The sequence below is a fragment of the Aedes aegypti genome, chromosome 3 (assembly GCF_002204515.2).
Source record: "Aedes aegypti strain LVP_AGWG chromosome 3, AaegL5.0 Primary Assembly, whole genome shotgun sequence".
Taxonomy (NCBI): Eukaryota; Metazoa; Arthropoda; class Insecta; order Diptera; family Culicidae; genus Aedes; species Aedes aegypti.
The window spans coordinates 301,211,462-301,238,162 of NC_035109.1; the positions used below are offsets into that span (position 1 = coordinate 301,211,462).

At 38.3% G+C, this 26,701-nt stretch overlaps 2 protein-coding genes across 3 annotated transcripts; both read right to left on the reverse strand.

The window, feature by feature from the left end:
* Positions 1–218: 218 nt before the first annotated feature.
* LOC5578667 (sodium-dependent nutrient amino acid transporter 1) lies at positions 219–10,716 on the reverse strand. The gene is made up of 7 exons (XM_021849550.1): positions 10,414–10,716; positions 1,988–2,499; positions 1,660–1,930; positions 1,495–1,598; positions 1,081–1,444; positions 762–1,023; positions 219–703 (listed from the first exon to the last, which is right to left on the reverse strand). Exons 1-7 carry the CDS (start codon positions 10,489–10,491, stop codon positions 462–464), a joined length of 1,833 nt encoding a protein of 610 aa, XP_021705242.1. The 5' UTR covers positions 10,492–10,716; the 3' UTR covers positions 219–461.
* Positions 10,717–10,814: 98 nt separating this feature from the next.
* LOC5578666 (sodium-dependent nutrient amino acid transporter 1) lies at positions 10,815–26,450 on the reverse strand. 2 transcript variants are annotated; one of them, XM_021849548.1, is made up of 6 exons: positions 26,137–26,450; positions 12,623–12,911; positions 12,346–12,565; positions 11,912–12,283; positions 11,222–11,850; positions 10,815–11,160 (listed from the first exon to the last, which is right to left on the reverse strand). In XM_021849548.1, exons 1-6 carry the CDS (start codon positions 26,233–26,235, stop codon positions 10,907–10,909), a joined length of 1,863 nt encoding a protein of 620 aa, XP_021705240.1. In that variant the 5' UTR covers positions 26,236–26,450; the 3' UTR covers positions 10,815–10,906. The 2 variants fall into 2 exon arrangements, with proteins under 2 accessions (XP_021705240.1, XP_021705241.1); XM_021849549.1 differs by having other exon boundaries at positions 26,018–26,233.
* Positions 26,451–26,701: the final 251 nt, after the last annotated feature.

Below are 26,701 nucleotides of genomic sequence, written 5' to 3' on the forward strand. Positions count from 1 at the left end.
TGAAAACCCCGTGTAACACCATCGTGACCTTCCCTTGTCAGATGGAAATGGGTGGCTTGAATTATGACAACGATGAAACATTTCAACAGAAAGCGCTTGATTTCTCATACCTCACACCTGTGTTGGGTGACTTTTATTTCTTTAGGGTGGCGAATTAGCCAGTTTCGTTTATTCTGAAAAGTGTGGTGGAATTTCCAGTTTGAGCTAAACAAAATTGATATTTAGAGGTGACGAAATTGTCCTTTATTGTGAGCATAGCTGTTCTTCTGTGAAGCGATTGCTATATTGAGTCGAACAAAATTGTTCTTTATTATTGACGAATTTGTCATATGTAATGTAGAGCTGTGTGAATCGAATGATTTTGATTGTTTTTGTTGGTTGCCTTGTATGACTTAAATTAATAAAAAGATACATTTTCCTCATTTTTTTTAATTTAATTTCTTGTTCAAAATAAAACTATCTTATTCAAAAACTCTCAAGTACAGCTTTCTCCAAATACTTTTGTCTTTCCCTACAGATTCCTTGTGATTTATCATTTCTGTGTAATTGGTCCTAAGAGAGACACTTTCGGGTCCCCAGTCTGAAGTTGGCTTCAAAGTTTCAGTAAACTTTTGTGCGCCTCGCTGTGGTTGTTTAAAAACTGCATAACAAGCCCATCCGACTGTTTGAAGAACTATAAACGAATAGAGGCACCATCCGAAAACTAAAACAAGTGGAAGCTCTAATTAAAGAACAGTGATTTTTCTCAACAAACTTCTTACCATTGATCCCGGTAGGAACATCCATTAGTTTATATCTGCTGACCTCCAACAAGAAGATGGCAACGATGATTAGCAAAGTTAGAAAACCCCAACATATCCTCCAAAACAAACCCGTTTCAATGCCCAACATGAATTTGATATCCGCACACAGTCGATTTACCCCGTAGATCCAGCAAAATGTGATCATCTCAAAGATGATCAACGTAAGCGTAGGGAAGGTCACTCCGTAGTAGTCAATCACGTCCAAAACTGTAAGACCACCCTGGAACATTGGAACTGTAGATTAAATGTGAAGTAAAAATTATGTCACAGACCTTACCGGAGTTATAAACACCAATCCGTATGCGAATCCGGCGATGGCTATCATCACCACAGCTTTCCAGTTCTGTAGCTGAGGAAAGCGATCCCTGACCGAGGTCAAAATGGTGGTCACAATTCCAATGTTGGTTCCCAAGCCCAAAATGGTGAACATGAAGAAGAACAGCACAGCGAATAAGTTCGGTGCCAAATCCATTTTAGCAATCGCGTCCGGATATATAACGAACACCAGCTGTGGACCAGCCTTCATCACTTCGGGAATTTCGCGCTGAGTTATGTGCGATAGGTTGCCAACCACTCCGAACACTATGACTCCGGATATTAGGGATGTTATGGTGTCAAGTCCCGAGATGATCATGGCATCACTGGAATAAGATCTTGAAGAGTTTTGCTGGTTTTCCATTATGCAACTTACCGGTAGATATTGGTGGAGAAGCTGTTGAACGAAGCAAAGACTATCACTGCACCCAGTCCAATAGTTAGGGAAAAGAAGCACTGACTCACTGCAGCGTACCAAACCTAAAATATCACATATGATTGGAATCTAAATATGTAACACCGGAGCACGCAGACGACTTACCGAAGGTTCCAGAAGCTTCTCCCACTGGGGTGTGACAAAGTACTTCAAACCTTCCATTGCCCCAGTTAACGTGCAGGCTCGAATAAGCAAAATCAACAAGATCACGTATGGGAAAATCGCAAGGAAATACGAAGCCTTTCCAGAGCTCTTGATCCCTTTGATTAGTAGACCGGTGACAGCCGTCCAACAAACCAGTAGACACAAAACTAACTTCCAATCTGGAAATCCTATTCCGTCATCAATGTTTGGCAGAAGATTCATTATCGTCTTTCTGAAAAGGTCATCTATTTACTTTCTGGTTACATTCCGCATCACACACCAGTCTTACGTAAAATACAAGTCCGCTGACGGGACGACGCTCCCATTGCCCTCTCCCTTATGGATCTGTCCAATAAAGCTAGAATCTACGCAATTGGTCCACTCCCGCTGGCACTCGCTCCACGGCAGAGGACTTCGAAACGAGTCTACGAAGTATCGCACCGCCAGTGACAGTATCGCTGCGTAGTATCCGACGATCGTGAACATCGTTATGGTCTGTCCCACTCCGATGCCCCTCATCAGTGGACACAAGTCATACACTTTAACGCATCCCCGACTGGAGAACTGACCTACCACCATCTCCAGATAGTACAAGGGTCTTCCCACAACGAACAGCACAATCAGATACGGAATGACGAAGGCGCCGCCTCCGTTCTGAAGTGCCGTGTACGGGAATCGCCATACGTTTCCGAATCCAACCGATAGGGCTATGCACGACAGCAGGAACTCGATTTTCTTGCCCCATTTTTCACGAAGTTCTTCGTCATCCTCTGGGATGGATGTGTCATGACTAGCAACGATCTGTAAGAGTACAACGATCAATTAAGTTGGCGTGATCACAAGTTGAGAATGAATGAAAGGAAATGTGGCGCCCAAACGATTTGATATGTTGGTGGAATCACTCTCTACTATCAAATCAATTGATGGTACTCTAGATTGAGTACCATGCTCTGTCATATTTCAGGACGCTGAGAAAGCCGGTAACCGGTATATTTATGAAATGCCACTACATACGTTGATTCGTATCGGTACACAGTTAAAAATAATGAAAATTACACGTCAGGTATACTTCATTTATGCGATGTAAACATGACGTCATGTAAATTTAAGTATGAAATCATGTAAAAATGTGTTATATATCATGTAATCACTAAGTATCCTGCTGGATTACACGACATATAATTGAAGTTTACATGGCATATCATGTAAATATCCATGATATTCCACGCTCCAATTATGTGCATTATATGTCTCAGAAATTTATACGTTTCGTTCGAACTGTGTACGGTATCTGAGCGCGTGGCGCAGTGGATTTCAATTGAAACCGATTGAAATGTTTTGGATTGATATGATTATCGCGAATTGTGGCGTGTACTTGACGTTCTAAATCAAGGGCTATTGGTAGGAACATGGAGTGCTTCATCGTCTGGGATATGGAGAGGAAACGTGATAGTGCTATTTGCACTCATAAGTGGACCCATCTATCAGATTGATACATCATAGACATTTTTTAAAGTTTTCGATTTTAAGGGATCCCGGTTATTCGGAACACGACAAAGGCACAGAGTACAACTAACTTAGAATGATTTATTTAAACGAATTCAAAGCTTTTGCGCCACATGGTTGGTACAGACTGAATTCAAAAGTTTTCACTTGTTGAGGTGGAGAAGCGATCTATTAAAAAAGTCTACTCCTACAGTCGACTCTCCATAATTCGATATTCAAGGGACCATCGATTTATTGAATTATCGAGTTATGGAACATAACGACAAAAACATATCCTAAAATCAAAGGATCAAATTTCTGATCGGATAGATAACGGGGAAGTGAGTGAAGTCGTCGATAAACGACACAAAGTACCTGGATCCGTCCCAGGCTGGGATATCAAGCGGGCCGCAGACGTCAAAGTGTACCCTCACCAATTGTTATTCTGCACGTTGTCGACTCCCATCAAATGGTTCTCTCAAGGACGCATGTGTCGCAGAATCCAACTCGTCCGGTTCCAGACCCGTCACCATACCATGCCGCACCAGTGTATCCATGGCTTGCCGGCTAGCATGACCGAGTCGATAATATCACAAATAACTCACTCTTGCATATGTTCGCTGACTTCTCCATCGTTTCCAACTCTAATTCGAGCTCATATAGGGTTTCAATGCTAGTAATGGACCCCTTAGTAGCTGAAATTCATTCTCGACGCTTTTCCGCAATGATATCTCAGACGGATATACGTTTTATGGAGTCTAACAACAAGTTCAATGTCTTTACTTCATAGTACGCCCATGCAACATACAAAATCATACGATTTTTCCAGCAAAATATACATTTGGAAAACTGTTGTCCGAATGTTTACAAATTTGACGTTCCCTATTATGGACCCTCCATTTGATTCCCATGTAACCTGGCTCGCTGCCGACGTGCCTATTATGGACCCGCCTGGAAATGCGTATTATGGACCCTCTTGTGTGGTTTCATTTACAAAACTGTACAAGTATCTGTTAGGGGATTTTTTTTTATTATCGTACAAATTGGGCCGAAGGGTCTCAGATTTTCATGAAACTTTTTCCACAGGCAGGGCTCATGGATATATGAATAAAAAAAAATTGAGAAAAATTCAGGGTTGCCTATTTTTCCGGAAAACTCAGGTGGAAATTTTTTGTTTTCCCTTGACACTACTTACTTTAAAAATCATAACTCAAGAACGAAGCATCGTAGAAACAAAGTTTCTATATGAAAATTTAAGCAAATTTTCTCAAAAATCAAAAAAAAAAATATGAACTGGAAAAAGTTTGCCACAGAATTTTCCACCGTTGGGAAAATTCGTAAAGAAAAGCCGGAAAAACTGTGCCCGAACTCGTGGAAAATTTTCAAAAAAATATTTTCGAGAAGGTAATTTTATAAGCTTTAATCACTGAAATTTTTGGAATGCACTTTTTTTTTGTTTTTGAGTTATGGCCAATTTTGTGAAAAATGTCCAAATGTGCCATATAAGACTTTTCTTTGAAAAATCATAACTCAAGAACAAAACATTGTAGAAACAAAGTTTTTATATGAAAATTTAAGCAAATTTTCTCAGAAATCCAAAAAAAAAATGAACTGGAAAAAGTTTTCCACCGTTGGGGAAATTTATAAAGAAAAGCTGGAAAATCTATGCCCGAACTCGCGGAAATTTTTTAATAAAATTTTTTTAAGAAAGAAACTTTATAAACTTCAATTCTGGTAATTTTTAGGATGTACTTTTCTTTAGTTCCTGATCTATGGTCAATTTTGTAAAAAATGCAAAGATTTGCCATACATGCCTTTTCGTTTAAAAATCAGTACTCAAGACTCATCATGACTTGTCGAACCGGATTCAAATTATCTCAAAAATATGAAATTTTTGAAATGGAATCAGCTTTCAAACAAAGTATATTTGAAAAGAGCGATCAATAAGATCCAATCCTACAATATTTTTCAATACGCTCATTTTTCGTTCCTAAAACATGATCAAATATTGCTAGGATGAGCTGTTTGAACCATATATTTACAAATTTATAAGTTCATAAACAAAATTTCTTAAGAACGAAACTACATAGAAACAAAGTTTTCTTCAATCAGAATGTAGGCAATTTTTTCCTGTTAGGTAGCTACAAAATTGACAGTTAAATAAATGGGTAGACAATATGACAAATAGGTATTTACCAATTCAAGTTTAAAGCGTTGAAATGGCTTGAGAATCATAAGTTTACCAAAAACTAACAAAGAGCAGTGAGAAAGTGCAAGTGTTGTCTATCAGCTGTATATTCCTCGTTATTATTTTTTGTAAAGTTAAAAAAGTTTTCCCGAAGCTGTTGAAATGGACAAAGTTCAATATTACGAATACAATTCTTTATGCTTTAACCCCTTCGGACTGGACGGCCACAAATCAGTAAGGACAAATCTACGATCGATCAGCCAAGGCCTTATCAGTAAGCTTCATTCAAATGGAGTTCGGTGGATTACGGAAAAGATGAAAATTTGCGTGAAGTGCTGTATTACCGGTGACCAGAAGGCTCTCGTAACGGATCTTCCAGAAGCAATGGCTTTTGAGGAACAAGTTTCACCACTATCTTCGTTGGCGTCGCCAAAGGAAACTCCTTCCTCGGGTGAGTCAGTTGGTTCTATAAATAATGTACAAAAAATACAAGAGCTTGCTAAATTCTTGGAAATTTCTTTTCAAGTAAAATCTTCACGTTTGGATGCATCTAGTAGTAACTATCGCAATACTTCTATGGACGAAATGTTCAATCAAATTTTGAGTAAAATAAAGACTTGGTTTCCGCCTAATATTGTCGATGATACAGAGGATTTTAATTCCGTTTTATTATATTTGAACTCAGCTGTTACAAAAGCCGAACCTGACAAGCAAATTGAACTTCTAAAATTACTTCTTAGGAATTGGTCATATGCCAAAGTTAAAGCTCATTTTGACGTGTCTCAACACGTTATAACTGAATCGAAAAAATACAATTTAGGGATTCAACCACTTTCAAAAGTAGGACGACCCTCGCATGGATCAGATGTCCAAGACATAGTTTCAAATTTTTACCTAAGGGATGATATCAGTCGGCCATTTCCTGGCTTGAAAGATGTTATATCTATTAAGTTACCCAATGGAGTGCGCCAAAATGTTCAAAAACGCCTTTTGCTTGACCCTTTGGATACTTTATATAAACAATATTTGGAAACCTGTAAGAGTGAACAGGAATCTGGCTCATTCACATCGTTCTGGAACTTAAACCAAAACAATGTGTTTATACAAAGGATTTATCGGCCATGAATGTTTGTGTTTGCATGATACATGAGAATATGAAATTCATGGTTGATGCATTGAAAAAAACTAATTGCTTTGAAGTTCATAATACAGAAAAAAAACTTAGCACCTTTTTGACTAGTCAAATGATATGTCCAGATAGTACAGATGATTGTTACTTGAGGTCCTATGAGGATTGTAAATTAAAGAAATTAGATTTTGTTGCCAAACGCTTAGATGAAAACAACGTTGTAACGTTGTAATTTATTACAAAGATAAATCTTCGATCAAAGTCTTAAATTTTGTTGTAATTGCTGACATAAAAAAGCATAACACGACATCAGTTTATACTTTTCAAACAAAACTTATTTCAAGATTGAAAAATAAATTTCCTGAGCTTGAAAAAATCATTTATCTTTCTGATGGTTGCAGAGAGCAGTACAAAAATAAATCAAATTTCAAAAATGTATGCTACCATGAAAATGATTTTAAAATAAGAGCAGAATGGCACTTTTTCCCAACCTCACATGGAAAAGGTCCATGTGATGGTATCGGTGGCAATGTCAAGCGAATGGCTAGAGATGCTAGTATTAGAAAGTCAGCGGAAATTAATAACGCCAAACAATTTTTTGACTGGGCTGTGTCACAAAAGGTGAAAGACCAATTTGAAAAAGATTGGGAATTCATCTATGCAACTGAAATGACTATTCAGAGGCTGAAAAATTACTTCAGGAGAGATTTTCTAACCTTGTTCCAATTCCTGGAACAAAAAAATATCATTCATTTGTTCCATAAGACGAACAAAGCATTTTTGCGAGTGAATTCTCAGATGCACATGAAAACCAAGAAAATACAGCATGCTTTGTTCTTAATACTACAAAGAAACGAAAATCTTCTGGTGGTAGCAACCAAAGGCAATCTTCCCGGTTGAAAAAATAGATAGTTTTAAGATAAAATGTAAGTTATGTATCGAATAATTGAATAAATAAAATTAAAGAAAAATATAAAAAGAATTAAAGAAAAATATAAAAATAAATGTTCCATAGAAAAGAAAGAATCCCTTGGAATGGAAAAGAAACTGTTTTTGCTTAACGGTGTAATGTTTCATGAAAAATATAATCCAATCCGACTTATACTTCATTAAAACCAATCCCATATCGTTTCTTTCAGATCTTTTAGAAAATTTGCAATTGCTTTGATAAAAAAACCTTGTTTTTCTGATGCTTCGATTGAAATATGGGTTTTCAAAGAAAAGGCTAATATGGTCATTTTTCACAAAATTGACCATAACTCAGGAACAAAAAAAAGTACATCCTAAAAGTTACTAGAATTGAAGTTTATAAAGTTTCCTTCTCAAAAATATTTTAATAAAAATTTTCCGCGAGTTCGGGCATAGATTTTCCAGCTTTTCTTTATGAATTTCCCTAACGGTGGAAAATTTTGTGGAAAACTTTTTCCATTTCATTTTGTTTTTGGATTTCTGAGAAAATTTGCTTAAATTTTCATATAAAAACTTTGTTTCTACAATGTTTCGTTCTTGAGTTATGATTTTTCAAAGAAAAGTCTTATATGGCACATCTGGACATTTTTCACAAAATTGGCCATAACTCAAAAACGAAAAAAAGTGCATTCCAAAAATTTCTGTGGTTAAAGCTTATAAAATTACCTTCTCGAAAATATTTTTTTGAAAATTTTCCACGAGTTCGGGCATAGTTTTTTCCGGCTTTTCTTTACGAATTTTCCCAACGGTGGAAAATTTTGTGGAAAACTTTTTCCAGTTCATATTTTTTTTGGATTTTTGAGAAAATTTGCTTAAATTTTCATATAAAAACGATGTTTCTACGATGCTTCGTTCTTGAGTTATGATTTTTCAAAGTAAGTAGTGTCAAGGGAAAACAAAAAATTTCCAAGTTTTCCGGAAAAATAGGCGACCCTGAATTTTTCTCAATTTTTTTTATTCATGTATCCATGAGCCCTGCCTGTGGAAAAAGTTTCATGAAAATCTGAGACCCTTCGGCCCAATTTGTACGATAATAAACAAAAATCCCCTGTATTTATGCGTCTCAAACCAAATATTTTGTCTGAAACTGCTGACTAACTATGCAATCGAAGTTCCCCCGAGGAGGAGTAAGGTTGCTTTGAGTGTTAATTCTATGTTTTTCTGTAGAGGGTCCATAATACGCAAAGTGTCCATAACCAGCATCGACTCCCAAGATTTCGCCGTAACTGGGAAACGGCGATAACGTCACCGTCGTGCTTCATCACTACCCCCGGAATCAACGATAAAAACGGGACTTTTTTTCATTCGCTGGCTCGATTTGGTTCACCATGAAGGTAAGCATTAGCGTTGCTGTCAGGCTTCTTGACCCGACCGACAGTCTCTCTGCATGTGGCCAGTTTTTCCACAACGATGTCATTTTCGATTGATTTGAGGATCGCAGCAAGCCGCGCGCTTGAACGGTTGTGTTTGACATTTAATGTCACGTTTTTTCTTCTCCGCGAGTGATTTCAAATCGGCTGGTGTGAGAAATTATAAAATGGCTGATTCGAAAAAGCTGAGATTTTTTTTCTCATAATAAGTGCATTTTATCGTGACCTACGTTAACTTGGAACATTCGTTGTTGCGGAAAGAAAAACAGAAAACAACGATCGATGGGAAGTACTGGAACATTATGGATGTGTTGTCGTTTCCGTGTTTCAAGTGTTGCTGCTGTTTCCGAAAATAACGGACTTTCGTCAATTTCTGAGCCCGAGTGCAGGCGGAGGAAGTGACCTTGGCTTGTGGATAAACCAACAATCAGTCTTGGCACCGGTTACATAAACAGCAGACGGAACAATTCGTCAATAACCCAAGGCCCCCAGAAATGAAAAAAACTCCCGTTGATTGCTTCAAGCGTAACTTACAATGATTGTCGGAAAAGCGGGGTCTATGATCATTGAATACGAAACCATCAAACATTGGTGTTCAACTGAAATCTGGTGAGATCGTTTTTAATAATCAGTATTATAATTTTTATTCAAATTACATACATGGTTTCACTTTTGGTAGGTTAAAACATGTTATAATATTCTTTTTTTTCCTATTTTAATTGTACAGAAACCTTTTGTACAATTATTTTTGAAATTATGTTCATTATATTGCACACATATTTTTAATTTTTATGGGTAACGGTTTCGGTTTCTGTATAGCAGGAAAGGAGCAATATTATTTTTCATCTTGTTTCAGAGAGCGAGTGAAGGCGCTTTAACCAAGGCTCAAGAACCAGGACATAAGGAAGAAATGCCTATGTCCCATCCCAGGAGAACAACAATGAGGTGTGCATTAACTTTCTTAGCAACGCCACTTTCAACGATTTTACCTACAACCCTGAACAGAAACGGTTGGAATGGTTGTCCCCGTTTCTTCCTTTTTTAAATTGAAAATGTTGCGTCTATCAGTTTGTTCATCCGTGAATAACCTAATCGTCACGATTTTTTCAATCTTCTTCAACCCCAAAGTCTGCACAGTGGGCCTGGCCATTTTAATATTTGTATCATATCGTTGATATTCTGCAAATATTAATACTGACAAGAAAATACCTGAATAAATTTAGGTATTTCCAGGATGCTTTTCAATATAGGCTGTGCAAGCGCTTAGAATAGAAATAGAATAGAACGATGTCATTTTCCGTTGATTTTCTTCTGCTTCTTGGGAAGAAATGTTAGCTAGACAACCATTGTTGCTAGAGGTAGAGTATACCTCTACATCTGCACAGGTATCACAAAAGGCATATTATCACAAAAGGGGGTGGGGGGTGGTGAAACGATCCATGGATATGTCCACACCTAACAAGATTCGTGAACTGCACATTGCCACTTTAGCCTAGAAGGTGAACGGGTACGAAATCCCAAAATTCATGGTTTTATGGATCTAATTAGCAATAATCACGATTAAAACTTTATACCTTATCTTCGATGTTTTTCAGGTCTTGGGAACTTTTCTTCTGTGTCGATTCTAACTCAGAAACAGTATCTGTTTCCATTTCACTTGCAAATCATCAATCAAATAACTACTAAAAAATATCGCCTCGATTGAATTCAACAATTCAATACAACACTTTCTGTTTACGAGATTGATCGGAATTGGAGTGCGTCGTGTGAAAGCTGATAGAAAACTGCAGTCGATGTTCTTTTCCGGTTCTCCCATCAGTTGCCTGGATATGACAATTGACTGCAAGTGGTCGGTCTATCGCTAGATACACACCATTATCAAGCGTCATCTTTTTATGGCACGGACTGTCTTTGCGTCGCGCAAGATTGTTGATTTGCCGTTTATTCGCATGTTTTCGAAATGATTCAGATCTTGGGGGGTTTACTGGGTTTATTTACAATTGGCTTAAATATATCAACATCTTTAAAAGTTTCGTATAATAAACTAGTTTTCTTATAGATCTAAAACTACTTAAAAATTCTTCGATAAATGAATTTCAGTGCATTGGAGCAATCATCAGCATCGGAAGACGATCTAATTTTCTCCAAATAAATATTGTACGCTTTCCTAGTATGATAGTTTTCAGGTCCCCACGACTTGGTTGGCTTGAAGGCGCTTCTCACTTTATTGACGAAGCCGGGTTTCTTCTGAGAAAAGATAGCGTAGATAGCCCAAAGGGGCAGCTGAATCACCGCAAGCACGTAAACGCACCATCCAATAACTGGAATGAAATTATTTCGCATTAATGAAATTGGTGATCAAATCAAACTAGCCTAGCTTACTGTTGTACTCTTCCGGAACATCCACTGGTTTGTGGTCAACCAGACAACCAATCAAGATAACGGTCACCACCAATGGAGTTAAGATTCCCCAACAGATCCTCCAAAACTTGTTCGTGTCAATGTTCAGCATAAACTGAATATCCCGACATATTCTGTCCACCCCGTAGATCCAGCCAAAAGTGATCAGTTCAAACAAAGCGAACGTCAACGTTACGTACTTCGCTCCGTAGTTGTCGAACACGTCCAACAGATCCAGCCCACCGGGCGCCATGTAGATCGTACTCAAACTGAAGCCCACCACGCTGACTACGCTGGCAACTTTCCAGTTCTCAAGTGTTGGGCAGCGATCCCGGATGGCCGTTATGATGCTGGTCACTACTCCTAGGTTGCTTCCAATACCCACGATGAACAGCATCAGGAAGAACAACACCGAAAACAGCTGCGGAAAGTATTCGAACTTGGCGATCGCATCCGGATAGGCCATGAAGGTCAACCCGGGACCTTGCTTGACCACGTCCTGAATGTTTTCCTTGTTGGTTACATGTGCTAGATTCCCGAGAACTCCAAATACAATGCATCCAATGATAATCGAGGTAAACGTATCCAACCAGGAGATGATCAGGGCGTCCCTGTTGGTGAAGATTGCAGTCAATTTTTGCTTGATTTGCGATCATTTGATCGACCACTTACCGGTAGACATTGTTGGAGAAGTTGTTGAAGGAAGAATACGCAATGATTCCACCGAAGCATATGGAGAGCGAAAAGAAGCACTGAGTGACGGCTTCCATCCAAACACGAGGTTCAAACAGCTGTTTCCAATCGGGAGTTAGGAAGAACCGAATGCCTTTCCCTGCCCCTTCCAGAGTGCATGAATGGACGAACAGGATCAGAATGATAACGTACGGAAAGATGGCCAGGAAGTAAGCACACTTCCCAGTACTCCGAATCCCTTTGATGAGGATGACAGCTACCACTAACCAGGACGCCAACAGGCACAGCGTCAAATCCATGTCAGGTATACCGAGGCCTTGCGCAAGTGGAGCTCTATGCATGACGGTTTTGCTGTTTTTGGAAGACAAAGTTAGCTGCTGGTTACACTAAGGTTACATTTATTGAGCACTCACGTGAAGAACAACTCCGCCGAAACGTTCATATTCTGAGACGCATTCGCGTCTTTGAACTCTCGAGAAACCGAATCGATACACCGATTCCACGAAGGATCACATCGACTCCATGGTAATTCACTGTTGAACGATGATATCAAATAGTAGAGCGTAATCGCCAGTACGGGAGTGTAGTAGGTCATCACCACGAACATCGCCAGCGATTGACCAACGCCAACACCTGCAATAGAACAAGCCTTCTTCATAAAAGTTCCTAAACCTATCCAATCCAACAAACCTCGCATAATCGGAGCCATGTCGTAGATTTTGACGCAGCCCCGACTACAAAACTGTCCCATCACCATCTCCAAGTAATAGATGGGCCGTCCGATCAGGAACAGAATTACCAAATAAGGAATTAAGAAGGCACCTCCTCCGTTTTCCAGTGCCGTATAGGGAAACTTCCAAATGTTGCCGAATCCCACAGAATAAGCGATGCAGGACAGCATGAACTCCACTCCTTTGCCCCATTTCTCGCGAATGGGAACGTTCGGTATGGATACAGACAGGGCGATGCCATTGGCTTGCTGAAAGAAAGGCGGCAATTAGATTTATGGGCGATTTTAATTCGCGTAATCTACAGTGTGCAATAATTGGGGTAACAACGGTGACGCTATTAGCGCTCTATGACTACAGGTGCAAGTGAATGAACTTTTTCTGTGATGGCGAGCGGAGGAACAAAGGGATTAGAGTGTGAATGGTGGCTGCCGTCGCGTGTGAGTAACAATTTATGTGATTTATTAGCGTTGTATCTAGATGCACTATTCTTAACTAGACTGAGATTTGTGAATCACACCGTCACTATAGTATTGAGTACAGTACAAGCTTAAAGTTGGTTATAATGTATTCTGTGAAACGTAGGCGATACATGGCAAATGTTCTAAAAATGCGTAAAACAAAATGTGTCACAATTCAACGGTGGGATGCTTGTAGACCTTCCTTAGCCAAGTGGTTAGAGTACACGAGTACCAAGCAAAGCCGTGCTGTAGGTGTCTGGGTAATGGAAAGAGTATAATCCTACCTACCACACGATACACGAATGCGAAATGGCAACGTTGGCAAAGAAAGCTCTCAGTAAATAACTGTGGAAGTGCTCACTGAACACTAAGCTGAGAAGCAGGCTTTGTTCCAGTGAGGACGTAATGCCAAGAAAAAGAAGTAGAAGAAGTCTGGTATTCGGTGCTGTCCTGGGGGATCTTTGCCTACCATTTAAATTTGTTGGGTTTTCACAGAATCTTCCTGGGGAATCACACCCACGAAAAAAAACAATGTTTGGTTTTCCCCTTCTTATTGGCAAGTGCTCAAAATTTGGCAATATAAACAATGAGGAGCCGATCAGCAACCAACACGCCATATCACTTTCGATACCGAAACGTCATTACGAACGAACCCTCCCTTTCACTTGATGTCTCGAAAACAACGAGGGCCATTTCCCATTCGATGCGCCGCAACAGATCGAACCAAAAATACTTTTCCCGAAAATCCCTGCATTCGCCGGTACTCAATCAGCACAGTGTGATCACTATATTTGCACCACTACTGATTTGGCAGCTTACCGACTACACAACGCATTGTGAATGCGAATGGAAGTCGTAATTCTCGACAGCTGCTGGCTGGATCCGTTCCGCTAAACTAAAATTATAATTGACTCAAAATAGTTGGCAAACACCCAACAGTCCCGGAAAAACGGTTTGGCCATCCGGAGAAATCAACCCCCTCTTTGCACGTGGATTGTACGTATGTAATTAGGGTGTCCCTGCTATTCGTTTTGTCGCAAAACTTTAGGGCTTAACCTACACTAAGAATGATACAAACAAACTTTTGTATGAGAGGGGCTCAGAGAAATATCATTTTTTAGTAGCCCATTGAACTACCGAAAAGCTAAACATTACATATAATTTGCAATTGGATTAGATGGACAAATTGATGTGAAGATTTGCGAAAAAGTTACACGTCTTCTCAGTGAGAATCGAACTCACGACTCCCCGACAATGCGCTCTCGGGCTAGGCATTGGATATATATATATAGAAAGCGTTGTGTTTGGATGGGCATCTAATTCTTCCGAAAGAAGTGCACTTTGCGAAAAAGAACCACGTGATTATTGAGCTGAAATCGAATTCAGGTTAACTTCTGCGTTCATGAGTCCTCTCATGGCGTAGTGGTTAACGCGCCCCAACTAGAGATCGGGGAGTCGTGAGTTCGATTCTCACTGAGAAGACGTATAACTTTTTCGCAAATCTTCACATCAATTTGTCCATCTAATCCAATTGCAAATTATATGTAATGTTTAGCTTTTCGGTAGTTGATTCATAATTAAAAACAAGTAGCCCATTGAAGTTTTCGAAAAATGTTACATATATTTGGCTAATATCACAAATGCTTGTCTATTTCTGAAAAAAATCGTGATATCCATTATTTTTTGGAGAAGATCCCCCAGTACCGATAATTTAAGCCGAAAAATTCATATTTCCAATATTATTAGTTTCATATAAACTTGTTACCCGTTTATGATAAATATCACTGAAATTGGTGTACACAAAAAGGAATTTGTAAATATAAATACGAGTTTTGGCATTATTTTGAGTATGTACTTTAGTACAAAATTTACCAATCCTAAAAGATGACCTTCAATACCGGACCCAATCTTGAAGTGTCTTGAAGTTAATTAATTTGAATGAAATTAAATTTAGAAATGTTCACAAGAAATTAAACTATGAGTTGTGAATTTATTTAGTGATCAAACCCAGCAATAATTCAGAATATTATCTAATCTTTCGCTTGACTTAAATTATACGATTAATTACTTTACTCTACATGTTTGCAGTCCCCATTCTGTTCTATTTTGATCCAGCGAAAAAAAACTTGACTTATGAATCAAAAAATAACTTTTCAGCTTCGAAAGTATTCAGAACTTTATATATAAGTAATATTCAAAACATCAAGTTTAGATTTTGTGGTAATTTGATCAGTTAATAATTAACAATTAATACAAGCTGTAAACTTGCATGCAAATCGTCTGACAATAAATAATGCATTTTTAACAGAAAATATCTCAAAAACTAGATGTGCTATGAAATTTATGATAACGGCAATAGATTTACCAACCCTGAAAAAAAAATATTTTGATGTATTGTCATGCTTGAGACAAAAAAAAAATGTTCCGCAATGTAGTGGTTTTGTAGTATAATTTTTCCTAGATCGTTCGGAGTCCACTAAAAATCTTACCAGAAGTCTATCGAAAATCTTTACAAGAATCTCATAGAAAACATCCAAAGGATCTTACAAAATTCTACAATCGATCAGTTAGTTTAGAAGATTTCAACAGATATTACCTCCAGATTTTTGACGTTGGATAACGCCCTTCGGCAACATATGGGGGTACAATTCCAAAAAACGAAAAATTGAGCATGTAACGAAAAGTGGTCAGGTTTAGACCGCTAATAACTCAGCCATTTATCGATAGATTTTAATATTTATACATCAATCGATCGGAAATTTATCTACGCGTCGATTCAAATGGAGGACACTTTTGATTATTGGCAACAAACTATTGAAAAATCGTAAAATGTTGACCCCTTTCTTATCTAACCAATCACGTTCAAGCACATTTTTGTTAGAGATGGTCGGGTCTCGGGTTTTCAAACCCGAAACCCGACCCGAACCCGAACCCGACGGGTTCGGGTCGGGTTCGGGTTTGAAAATTTGAAATTTTTCGGGTTCGGGTTCGGGTCGGGTTTGGAGGCTACAAAACTATCGGGTACGGGTCGGGTTCGGGCTTACAAAAAGTCGGGTTTGAGTCGGGTTTAGGTCGGGTTTGGTGAGAATTGTGAACAGAGTAACAACCTAAAAGCTTCCCTATGCATCAGAAACGATGAATTTACCATCTTTTCAAACTCGGGTTTTATTCGGGTTTTTCTTACAAAAAAATTTCGGGTTTCGGGTCGGGTTCGAGTTTACACAGCAAACATTTTTCGGGTTCGGGTCGGGTCCGGGTTTGCTTTTCAATTTTTTCTCGGGTTCGGGTCGGGTCCGGGTTTGAAGAAATAAAATAAGTCGGGTACGGGTCGGGTTCGGGTTTGAAAAAGGTGAAACCCGACCATCTCTAATTTTTGTGTTTCGCTTTCCACTATAAAAGCGCACCGGTCCTGCTTCTTACTTCAGTCTTCTTTTTGCGGTCGGACTGTGAACAAGGTCGGGCGAGTCATTTTCGCTTTGCCTTTGCACCCGCTTCACAGTTCAATTTGTGTCGTCGGAAGAGGAAGACGCAAGATTGATTTGCGGCGGCGATGACGAGCTTTTCCGAGCCACCGCTACTACTACTACTACTGTCGCTCGGAAAAGCTCCCAAGCCATCGTCGTCGCCGCCGAAAATTTATCCGCGCTTGCAGATTTCGACTCCTGATAAATTCTGTTTCGGTGGTCAAGAAGCAAGCCCGCTAGGAACGAAATTCCGCAGGCCCTCTGAGTTGCTGATCCGAGGAGCTGCTGCTAATCGAGCGTCGGTTTGGTGAAATCGCACAAGATTTCAAGAGTGAGCATCGTTTCCAGATTCCGACTTATTCCCGGTGATCCAAAACCCGCTGGTCTTGTGCGCCATCCACGTCACGAAACATTTAGCTGGTTCGTCGTATAAGCAAAACGGCTTTTCAGGGCCATCAAATGTGTTGAAAAGAGTTAAAAGAATAATATTTCCGACCCTATTACATCTTATATTTCTCATTCAATCTTACAGCTTCGTACAAAATTTAATTTGTCATGAATAATTGATGGCACGACAATTTGATACTGTATTCGCGGACGCAGCTGCAGTGCCGTCGGGGTGAGTGCTCAACATTTCACAACGATTGTAAAATAGAGTGGCATTTCCAACAGCTTCTTAGACTTGCCATATTTTATGAGAACATATGTAACAAAATTGCGATATATTTAGAATGCTTCTGAAAAGAAATTCTCATTGAAAAATTTTCATCATTTTGGCACCCATGGATCATAAATTTTCCTTCATACTAAAGATAACTATTGATTATCAATAGCTAACCATTGAATATTGGAAATCTTTCTACGAATCGACTCCAATCATTAAAACTATTGATTAACATGAATAAACTTTAGAAAAATTTATAAATATCAAGGCATGTCTTATTTTCCATAGAAAAGCACATTTTTCTTGTGTATTCCTAGCTCAGACATCATTGCTCGATATCTTAGCCACTTTTGTCATGCAAAGGCAAACGCCCCTTTCGGTCTTTTTCTTACTCCTCTTTATTCTATCGTGTTCAGTCGAAGCCAACCAAGCTTCAATGAGCCCCGCGCACATCAGTTAATCGTCGACCAGCAATTGGAGAAGTACTCCTATTGGAATAAATTTTACACATTCGTCGCTGCCGCTGCTTCTGCTCTTGTTTATTCCCAATCCAAGCTAAATGCTGCGGGTTCCGTGAAATCGCTCATCATGTCCATGGGCATCCTGCTAGACCATCAAATTCGTGGAGAACGCGTCTAGAAACCTTGAAAATTGCCGTCGGAGGAGTGAGAAAGCCAACGAAAACAAGGAAGCATAAAATTACCGACCGCATTTCGATTTAATCGTCTTCGGTAATCTTTTGGTGTGTTTCTGTCTAAAGCCTGATTTTCTGCTGAAAAGGAATAGCTGAAGAAATTTCTCGCCGATTCCTTGCAGGAATTTTCTACAGCGACTTCCGTTTGATCTGACATTTCTTTTCAACTGCGTTCTGCGATCAGAAAAAAGCGCTTTCTTTATCGATTCCTTGCAGGATTTTCCCATGCATCAAGATAGGTCGAGAAATTACTTGTCAGCAGCGAATCGGGCTTAACAATGGATTGGCAACCCAGTTCGATCGACGGTGACAAGCCCCAACCGTCCTTTTCAGGACGACCATTTCATTTTGAAAGAGTTGTGAGAATTTTCCACCATGAAGAGCTACATTACTGGTGATTGGATGTGATTGATTCAGATTTTGATCAGTAATTTGCATGTAATCATTTATCACGGCTAAATAATGCTTCTCGAGAATCACAGTGTTAAGAAATAAAATTCCCATTGTGCGCGCGCGGACAATCGTCGACAGTATGTGCATGAGTCGGATAAATCACGAACGGCACTTGAATGAAGAATCCATCACTATTTGCCTCGCATTTAGTGATGATTGAGTGATGCCGTTGTCGTCATCGCATGCTAGAGCGATCAGTATCAACTTGGCGAACAAAGAGCTAAAACTTATCAGCAACAGCTTTGTTGACGTTTTGATTTGGTAAGAAATTGTCGATCGAATCGAAATACACACACAGAGAAGACTGCAAAAATGCTACCGCCGCCCGACCTGTGCGACGGGAACCTAGATAAAACTTTGTTTGCCATTTATCTCCGTTGAAAACTTATCATTCGAAATTACAATTGATAACTAAATAAATTAATGAATCAATTGTGGCCCTGTAAAGGGTTGTTGTTTGAAATTGTGCTTCAATGCAATTTAAGCGCCTTCGCCACGGATACGACGAGCCAGCTGGATGTACTTCGGCATGATGGTGACACGCTTGGCGTGGATCGCGGTAGGTAGGTAGGTATCCTCAAACAAACCGACCAGTTAGGCCACGCTCGCTTCCTGCAGGGCCATGACGGTCGTGCTCTGGAATCGCAGATCGGTCCGAATCAAGAAGTCCTGATCAATTTCACCGCCAGCAACAACGATTGCTGTGGCGCACAATATTCGTTATGGTGTAGGTGTAGTGGTGTTATGGTGTAGAGCTGGGCTTGTCAGATGATTATGGTGATATTTGCGCTGCCGAGATCACTATGATGAATTGTCGGGCACTACTGGTTTGCCTCTACATTTCTCCGGATACCACAATGAAGCAGAAGAAGTTCTTCATGGCGCGGAACTTCTTCGAGTATCAAAAGGAGACCATGCCAATCACCGTGACAGGTAACTTCAACATCGATTTGAGCAAAGAGGAGTACACAGAGTTAGCGGACTTCATGGACAAGAACCTCAACCTCAAACTGGCTTCGGAATCCACTAAAGCAACCAATCTTAGTGGATCATGAATGGACCTAACGTTCAACCGGTATATTTGTTTGGAGAGCAAAAGTTACCGCTCATGCTTCATCTTCCATCGACCGGTTCTATCGATGTTCAAGTGTTAACCGAACCAACCAAATATTAACACTCAATGTCCATAATAGATCAGAATTGACATGCAACAAATAGTTTGAAAATTGATTAGATTTTGTGTCAGTACCTAAAAATCTTTCATAACTTCGTAACAGTCCTGAATCAGGAAATAGAAGAAGCTAACGTTATCCAACGTCAACTTGGCGGTCGTATCTCGGAAACAACCTCTCACTTTTTCAGAATGAAGGAAATGTCGTTAACGTATAAAATAAAGAATAATGGCCCTAAATGAGACCCTTGAGGAACTCCCGATGTAACTTTAATTGGAATAGATTTTACTCCTTTGTATCTAACTATTTGTTGACGATTAGTAAGATAAGACTCTACCCATTTAAGGAGGTCCGGTTGAAATCCTATTTTTTAGTAATGGCATATTTTTTACCAATAACTTTTGTACTGTTTTCTTTGATTGTTATTAATTTTAAAAAGTAGACATGGCATTTATTCTAAAAATATTGATTTTTATATTTTTCAAATATTCTACACCACATATGTAATATATATGTTAAGTTATGAAAGTTCGAACGGTACCTAGTGAAACAATTCTGATTTTACTTTCAAATTTGAAAAATTGCAGTTAATCTGATAATTCAATTTGAATCATTCAATGATTTTGCAAGTTATGGGTAAAAATAACCCACATGGGTAGTTAAGTACGTTTCTGATTTTTCCTGATATGTTGTTGTCGCTGAGTTATTGAAACTTATATCAGCATCAGGCCACCATGTATACTAATCAACACATCAATCACAAAACATGAAAAAACACCCATATTTGAAAGCTATCATATAGAGCCTGCCTTTGCAAGTAACCACGTTTGACAGTACTCATTTTGATGATTTTGAAAAAGAATGTACTGAGAAAGACATAGTTTTCGAATAATTAATCACAGAGTTTGTGTTAATTATGTGATGGCTGAGGGAACCGCAAGAGACATAAAAATTATGTGATTCTACCAGTAATGGGGCCCCAAAACCTCAAATGATATTAAGACCAGCCCTGTCGTCGTAAAATTTGAGCTTCTTAGTCGCCCCTGCTTGAGGGGGGCGTTACTATAATCCATAGGGCGCATCTACACCCAGGCGTTGATGAGGTCATCTTTTTGAGAAATTGTCACAAATATTTATGGTATTTACAAACACACTAGAGTCAATATGCAATTGTACGAGTTCTGTTTGTGTTCCAATTCAATTGAAATGTGAAACAAAGAGATCAAGTACATAAATTTGAACATTGTTCAGTTCAAGAATTTTGTCCTAATATCTACCACATCTACCGTGTACGAGATCATCTCTACCGTGTGCAAAACATCTCCAAAGGAACAGTGCCACGTTTTTATCTTTTGATTATAAAGGATCAATTATGAAACGCTGTTAATCGAACATAAAATTCAATGGAATCTTGTGGTTGCATGGATAAACCGATTAATTTTAGATGGCTGCTATATTACCAGTGTTTACTGATATTACTGTGGCCACCTAAATTTGTTAATCATAACTTGAACTGATTAGAACAACATACTTAACTTTCAAACTTTATCTGAAAATAAATAACCGATTTGTACGAAAAAATCTCTCAACATCTGACGTTCAAATAAATGACGAAAACTATTATAAGTGAAAAACTGGGATTGATCACATCTCAAAATTTGTTAGTTTTTATTGAAGCACCATTACGATACCTCACCATTATATTATAAGTGACTTAAAACATCTTCTGAATAGGGTTTGCGCTGAGATAACTCTAGAAATTACCGTAGGATTTTCTAAGAGGTGATCAAATATCATTAATTATAAACTCCTCTACCTGCAGCTCATTTCTGAACATAAAAAGTGTTTGAATTGCGAATATATTTTTTTTTTTTTTGATATTTTTGCAGATTTTTTTAACAAGTTCTCAATGATCTTTTCTTTTTTTAGAATGTGTCTCGTATTTAATTATTGGTCTTCTTATTCCTCCGATATTCTGAAATATCTTGACGGGCCGATTACACAATTTTTCGCATGTTCGGTAATTCGCTTTCAAAAGAATATTCTGATGAAAATTAGAACTGTGTCAAATTATATTTGAAAATAGCTTTATGTATATCTTTAAAATATTATTGAAGTCTGAGAATATGTTTTAGAATCATTATACTATGAGTGAAAATAATTTTCCATTACTATTCCATCTTTAACTGAACCAACAAACCTATGCCATGAGATTCATAACATTATTTTGTGGCATCACGTTATTGGTAAAATTCAATTTGCAACAACAATAAAAAAATCTCCCAAACTATCAACAGCTTTTCGATGATTTCCCTTCGCATAATCCAAAAATGTGGAATAATAGAGATATTCATGTTATGAGCACAAACTGTATTCGGTGTATCTTTGTTTAAAAGAAGTTTTCTGATACCTCATACCTTTTCATGTTGCGTGTTTCAGGTTTTTAAATTATCGCTCATGTGGTTTTGTATGTTTTTTTGTCACATATTGCATAACTCTGAATGCCTAATAATTGGAACCTGGCCAGGGTACTCATAGTTTGGCCACTCCCATAAGAAAACAATGAGATTGGACAATTTAGGAACCGAAGTTATATCTCTAACTGAAACTGGTTCTGTGGGCTTATATTGTCCAATAAGATTATCAAAGCGATCAAATGTTTCTATATTTTTCATACATTGAATTGGTTGAAAGCTTATATTTAACGTTTTTGTCATATTTATAGGGCTTCCCATATATTTTTAAGAAATATTTTCTCTCAGGCGGCCAAAATCGGTGCAAAAAAATGAAAAATATCATCCCAGGAGCAGATTTTCTAGCATGAGATAAGATTGCGAAACTGATGTGTTGGTGCCGAAGAGATCGCCTTTGTGCGAATCATAGACAATTTTGTGTTAGCTGACTAGGGAGCGACGACAAATTTCACAGTCAAACATATAAGGTAGGTGTACTAGTTACGGACATAATGGTTCCCTATTTCGTCATACGTGATAATTGAACTATTTTCAAATTTTTAGACACTTTGTGTGTTTAAGCAGTAAGATACCAAAAATATCTTAAAGTTGAAACATTAAAAAATACTCAAAATGTGAAAGTTTTCAAGAATTCGCTTAGGTCCAAATAGGGAACCACTATAGCCATAACTGGTACATTTTGACAGCTGCTGCGGATTGATTCAACTTACTTTGTACGAGTAAACAGAATGAAACCGAAATGTACAAACGAACTCTTAAAATAGCATTTTATGCGAGGAAACTCATCATTCAGCAGACGATTCCATCGACCGTGTAGTGCGAATGTAATGAAATTTGTATGAATAAACGAGTCATTACGTAAATGTAATGTAATGCGACTTCTGGTTGTCTGGGGTATTGGCTTGTTGTTACACGAAATATACAAAAAAACAAGCAAATTGCATCAAAATTGATTAAATCCCTCTAAACTGCTTAAACGTTTCTCACTTGTTGCGGTAGTTACGATAAAATGTTCCAACGGATTACGCAACTATAGGAGCAGAAATCAAAAATAATAATAATATGTACATTCATTGCGCTTCTTGAATTTCGAGCGGTTAAATGTACACACCAAAATTTTATTGCTGTAAACCAGCAAATTTTTGCTGATTTTTTTTGTGCTGTAAATTCAGCAATCGATCCAGCAAAATGAAATTTGCTGGATCTTTCAGCAAAGCGAATTCGCATAAAACTGACAGCTGTTTTGCTGACCGTTCAGCAAATTGTTTTTCATTTTGCTGGTTGATCAGTAATTGGGAATCTGCAAATTTGTGCTGCTTTCCAGCAATTGAAAATTTAACCCGTTTGTAAAAATAGTTGATTTTTATGACCCTCGCAAGTTGTAAGACAATAAGTTTTTACATATTTACTACACTTTTATTTCAATAAAACAATCTAACATTTTAAACAAATAAAAGAAAACTCATGTTGTGCGCTTTTAAGGAAGGTGGTAGAGCCGTATAATCTTTCGCCTTTCCAATTTTGTCGCCATCCTGTAATACAATCACAAATTAAAATTAAGCAATAGTTACATGTTTTGTACTTACTGGATATTAATCAGAGTTGGATTATCCATCGGAAAACACAAAAATTTTGAAAAAACACGAATATATAAATATTGACTTCATCGAAAGCTCAAGACAGTCAGATCTCACGCGTGAAAACAAATCTGATTTGTTTGCGAAGTTCATCGTTTGACAGATCGAACAGATTGCTGGTTTTCAGTAAAAACCTGATTACTGATGTATGTTCAGCAATTTTGTTTACTGATTTACGGCAATTTTTAAAATCCGTCAAATAAATTACTGAAAATCAGCAAATCTGAAAACGTTGACAATTATTCAGCAAGTGATATTGCTGAATTTCAGCAAACAAATGGAAAAGTGCTGTATATCAGCAAAACTATGCATTGCTGAAATGGTTTCAGCAAATGATATTGCTGAAACATGGATAGAAAATTTGGTGTGTAGGGGAGACAAGTTCAAATTAGTCCATGGCGTTGATACATCTTTACAATTTCTGATCCCAATGGGAAAAATTTCAGCACCAGGTCCAATTACTCCTTAGCGTTGATGCAGCTTAAGGCACTAGTAAGAATCGATCAAGAAATGTAGAAAAACACAAACGTCCGTTTATCAGAATCGACAAAATGAAGGAACGGTTTGGGAGAAAACTGCTGTTTCAGCATAGATTAAGTTTGAGACTTTCAATTTTTATCCTAAAGGGCGTTAAGATGACCTGTTCTACGTTGATATATCTTGACAATTTCGATTGATGTCATACAGGGCGTTATTATGCACCTGATCTAATTTGATAAAGTATTTCTCCAGGGCGTTAACAAAGCTTGAAAGGGCATTAAGATATCCTAATCTACATGAGACAAGACCAAGTTACTCCAGGACGTTGATTCAGTTTGGAGTTTTCAATTGTTGTCTAGAGAGCGTGAAGAAGCAGCTGATCTACGTAAGACAAGGTCAAATTACTCCAGGGCGTTGACACATATTGTAATTTTTAATTGCTGTTTTATAGAGCGCTCAGATGCAGCTGACCTACATGAAACAAGGTTAAATTACTTCTGGGCGTTGATACATCTTATCAATTTCTATTGATGTCATACAGGGCGTTAGAATGCATCAGATTTAAGAGAGGTAAGGTGTAATTTATTCAGGGCGTTGATATAGCTTACATATCAAAGGGCGTTAAGATAGCCTGATCTACGAGAAAAAAGCTCAAATTACTCCGGGGCGTTAACACAGTTTGGAATTTTCAATTAATGTCATGGAGTGCATTCAGCTGAACTACATGAAACAAAGTTGAATTGCTTCCGGGCGCTGATACATCTTGACAATTTCATCTTAATAAAATAAAGTAAAATTTCTTCAGGGCTTTTATACAGCTTAGAATTTTCAACTGATGTTAGAAAAGCTTCTTAGTCGTCGACGAAGCGCGACTAAGCAGGACGACAGGGCTGATTAAGACGAATGCCTTCACCCCAAATTCCATATCCCCGAGCGACCAATAGGGGTTCAAAAAATGTGCGAAGGTAAAATGACGTCTTTTTGTTTTTAATTTTCCTGGTTACGGATTGATACTCATTCAAGTATTAATCAAAAATTTATTCTATGTTTCAATCTCTTCTATCTCATTGTTTCCTTCGATATCGATATGTGGAGAGTCGACTGTACTACAATTGTTTTGATTGAGTTTTCTGGATGTTTTGTTTGCATAATACTAAACTTTCCTATGCTTAGTGTTTCCGCTCATTTTGTACATTTTGGCCTCCTTTAAAAGATATGACCCGGGTCCCCCGAAGCCTAAATCCGGCACTGCATATGAGCCGCATTTCAAAGCGTATTCATTTGAATTGATGACGTTTTGATATAAACTATGTATTATATATATATTCAGTGAATTTGTTTTTTTAAATTATGATTGCCGATTATAATAGAGTGGTGCCGAAGCTGTAAATTATCATGATGTTTTCAACCATACCGTGTATCAACAAGCCAACACGTCGATTGGCAGTATCGGTTTGGTAACTTCTTCAAGGAATCATTTGTAAAATTTTGGGACACCCTAGTATGCATGCCGGCGAATGGCAATCATTCATTGCAATGCGGAATAGGATACGAATAAATAATTTCGCTTGAATTGAATGAAATAATTTTGAAAACGTAGCATCTAAATTTATCTCATTCATCTACATTGCAACTTGAGTGAATCATAGTTAGGCCAATTTTGGAAATCATGCCATAGTTGGAATTATTTCATTAATAGTTGGTAGGATAAGCCAAACGTGTTAGCATTTCGACGCTATTTAGATATGAACGCATTGTACTCTACTTTGAATTTTAATAAAGTCAAATCAATCAATCAATCTACTTTGAATTACAAACTACGATCCTTCAATTCAATGAAATAATTGTTCGAACAAACCAGTATATCTCTCATAATATCCTGTAGTGTAATTGTGATGTGTAAAATTGAAATGTCTATCACAAAATGATTCACGATTGGGTAGCGCTTCCGATTGAAAATTCCACTTAGGCACCTACATTCAGTCCATTGATAATGCTCTTGCTATCTTTGTTGGCGCCGCAAAATTTTTCCTTCTTTAAACCGTTTTCCATCGCTGCCACCCTCTGGTAGTTCATAACTTGTATTATTGAACACTCGTGTCCATACGATATCCAGCAACTACAGCCAAACCGTCGTTACGAAAATTAGCACCACTTTGCGAGGAAAAAAATGTATCACCGAAGGTGCCCTTCGAATGAGCAACGTTTCTCCCCCGAGATCAGTCCTTGAAACGACTTCCGAATTTTCCACACCGATCGGTTGTAAGCCACGAGTACAACTGATCTCGATCGCCGGAAAAAGGATCGAATATGGCTATAGCCGGAATTCGATCCCGAGTTTCCGTCGTCACAACGTGTTCTTTGGCTTCATTCCGATTGGGGGAGGGTGGAAAATCCGGAGCGCATGCGCAGAGACGCCACTTTGGCGCGCTTGTTGTGGTTCATCAGCGACTTACCGCGTGGTTCTCGGTCGAGTTGCATTTTCGAGACGCTGGCTGTGAGTGACCGAAGTACCGAACCGAGCGCGCGCCGCATTTGAACC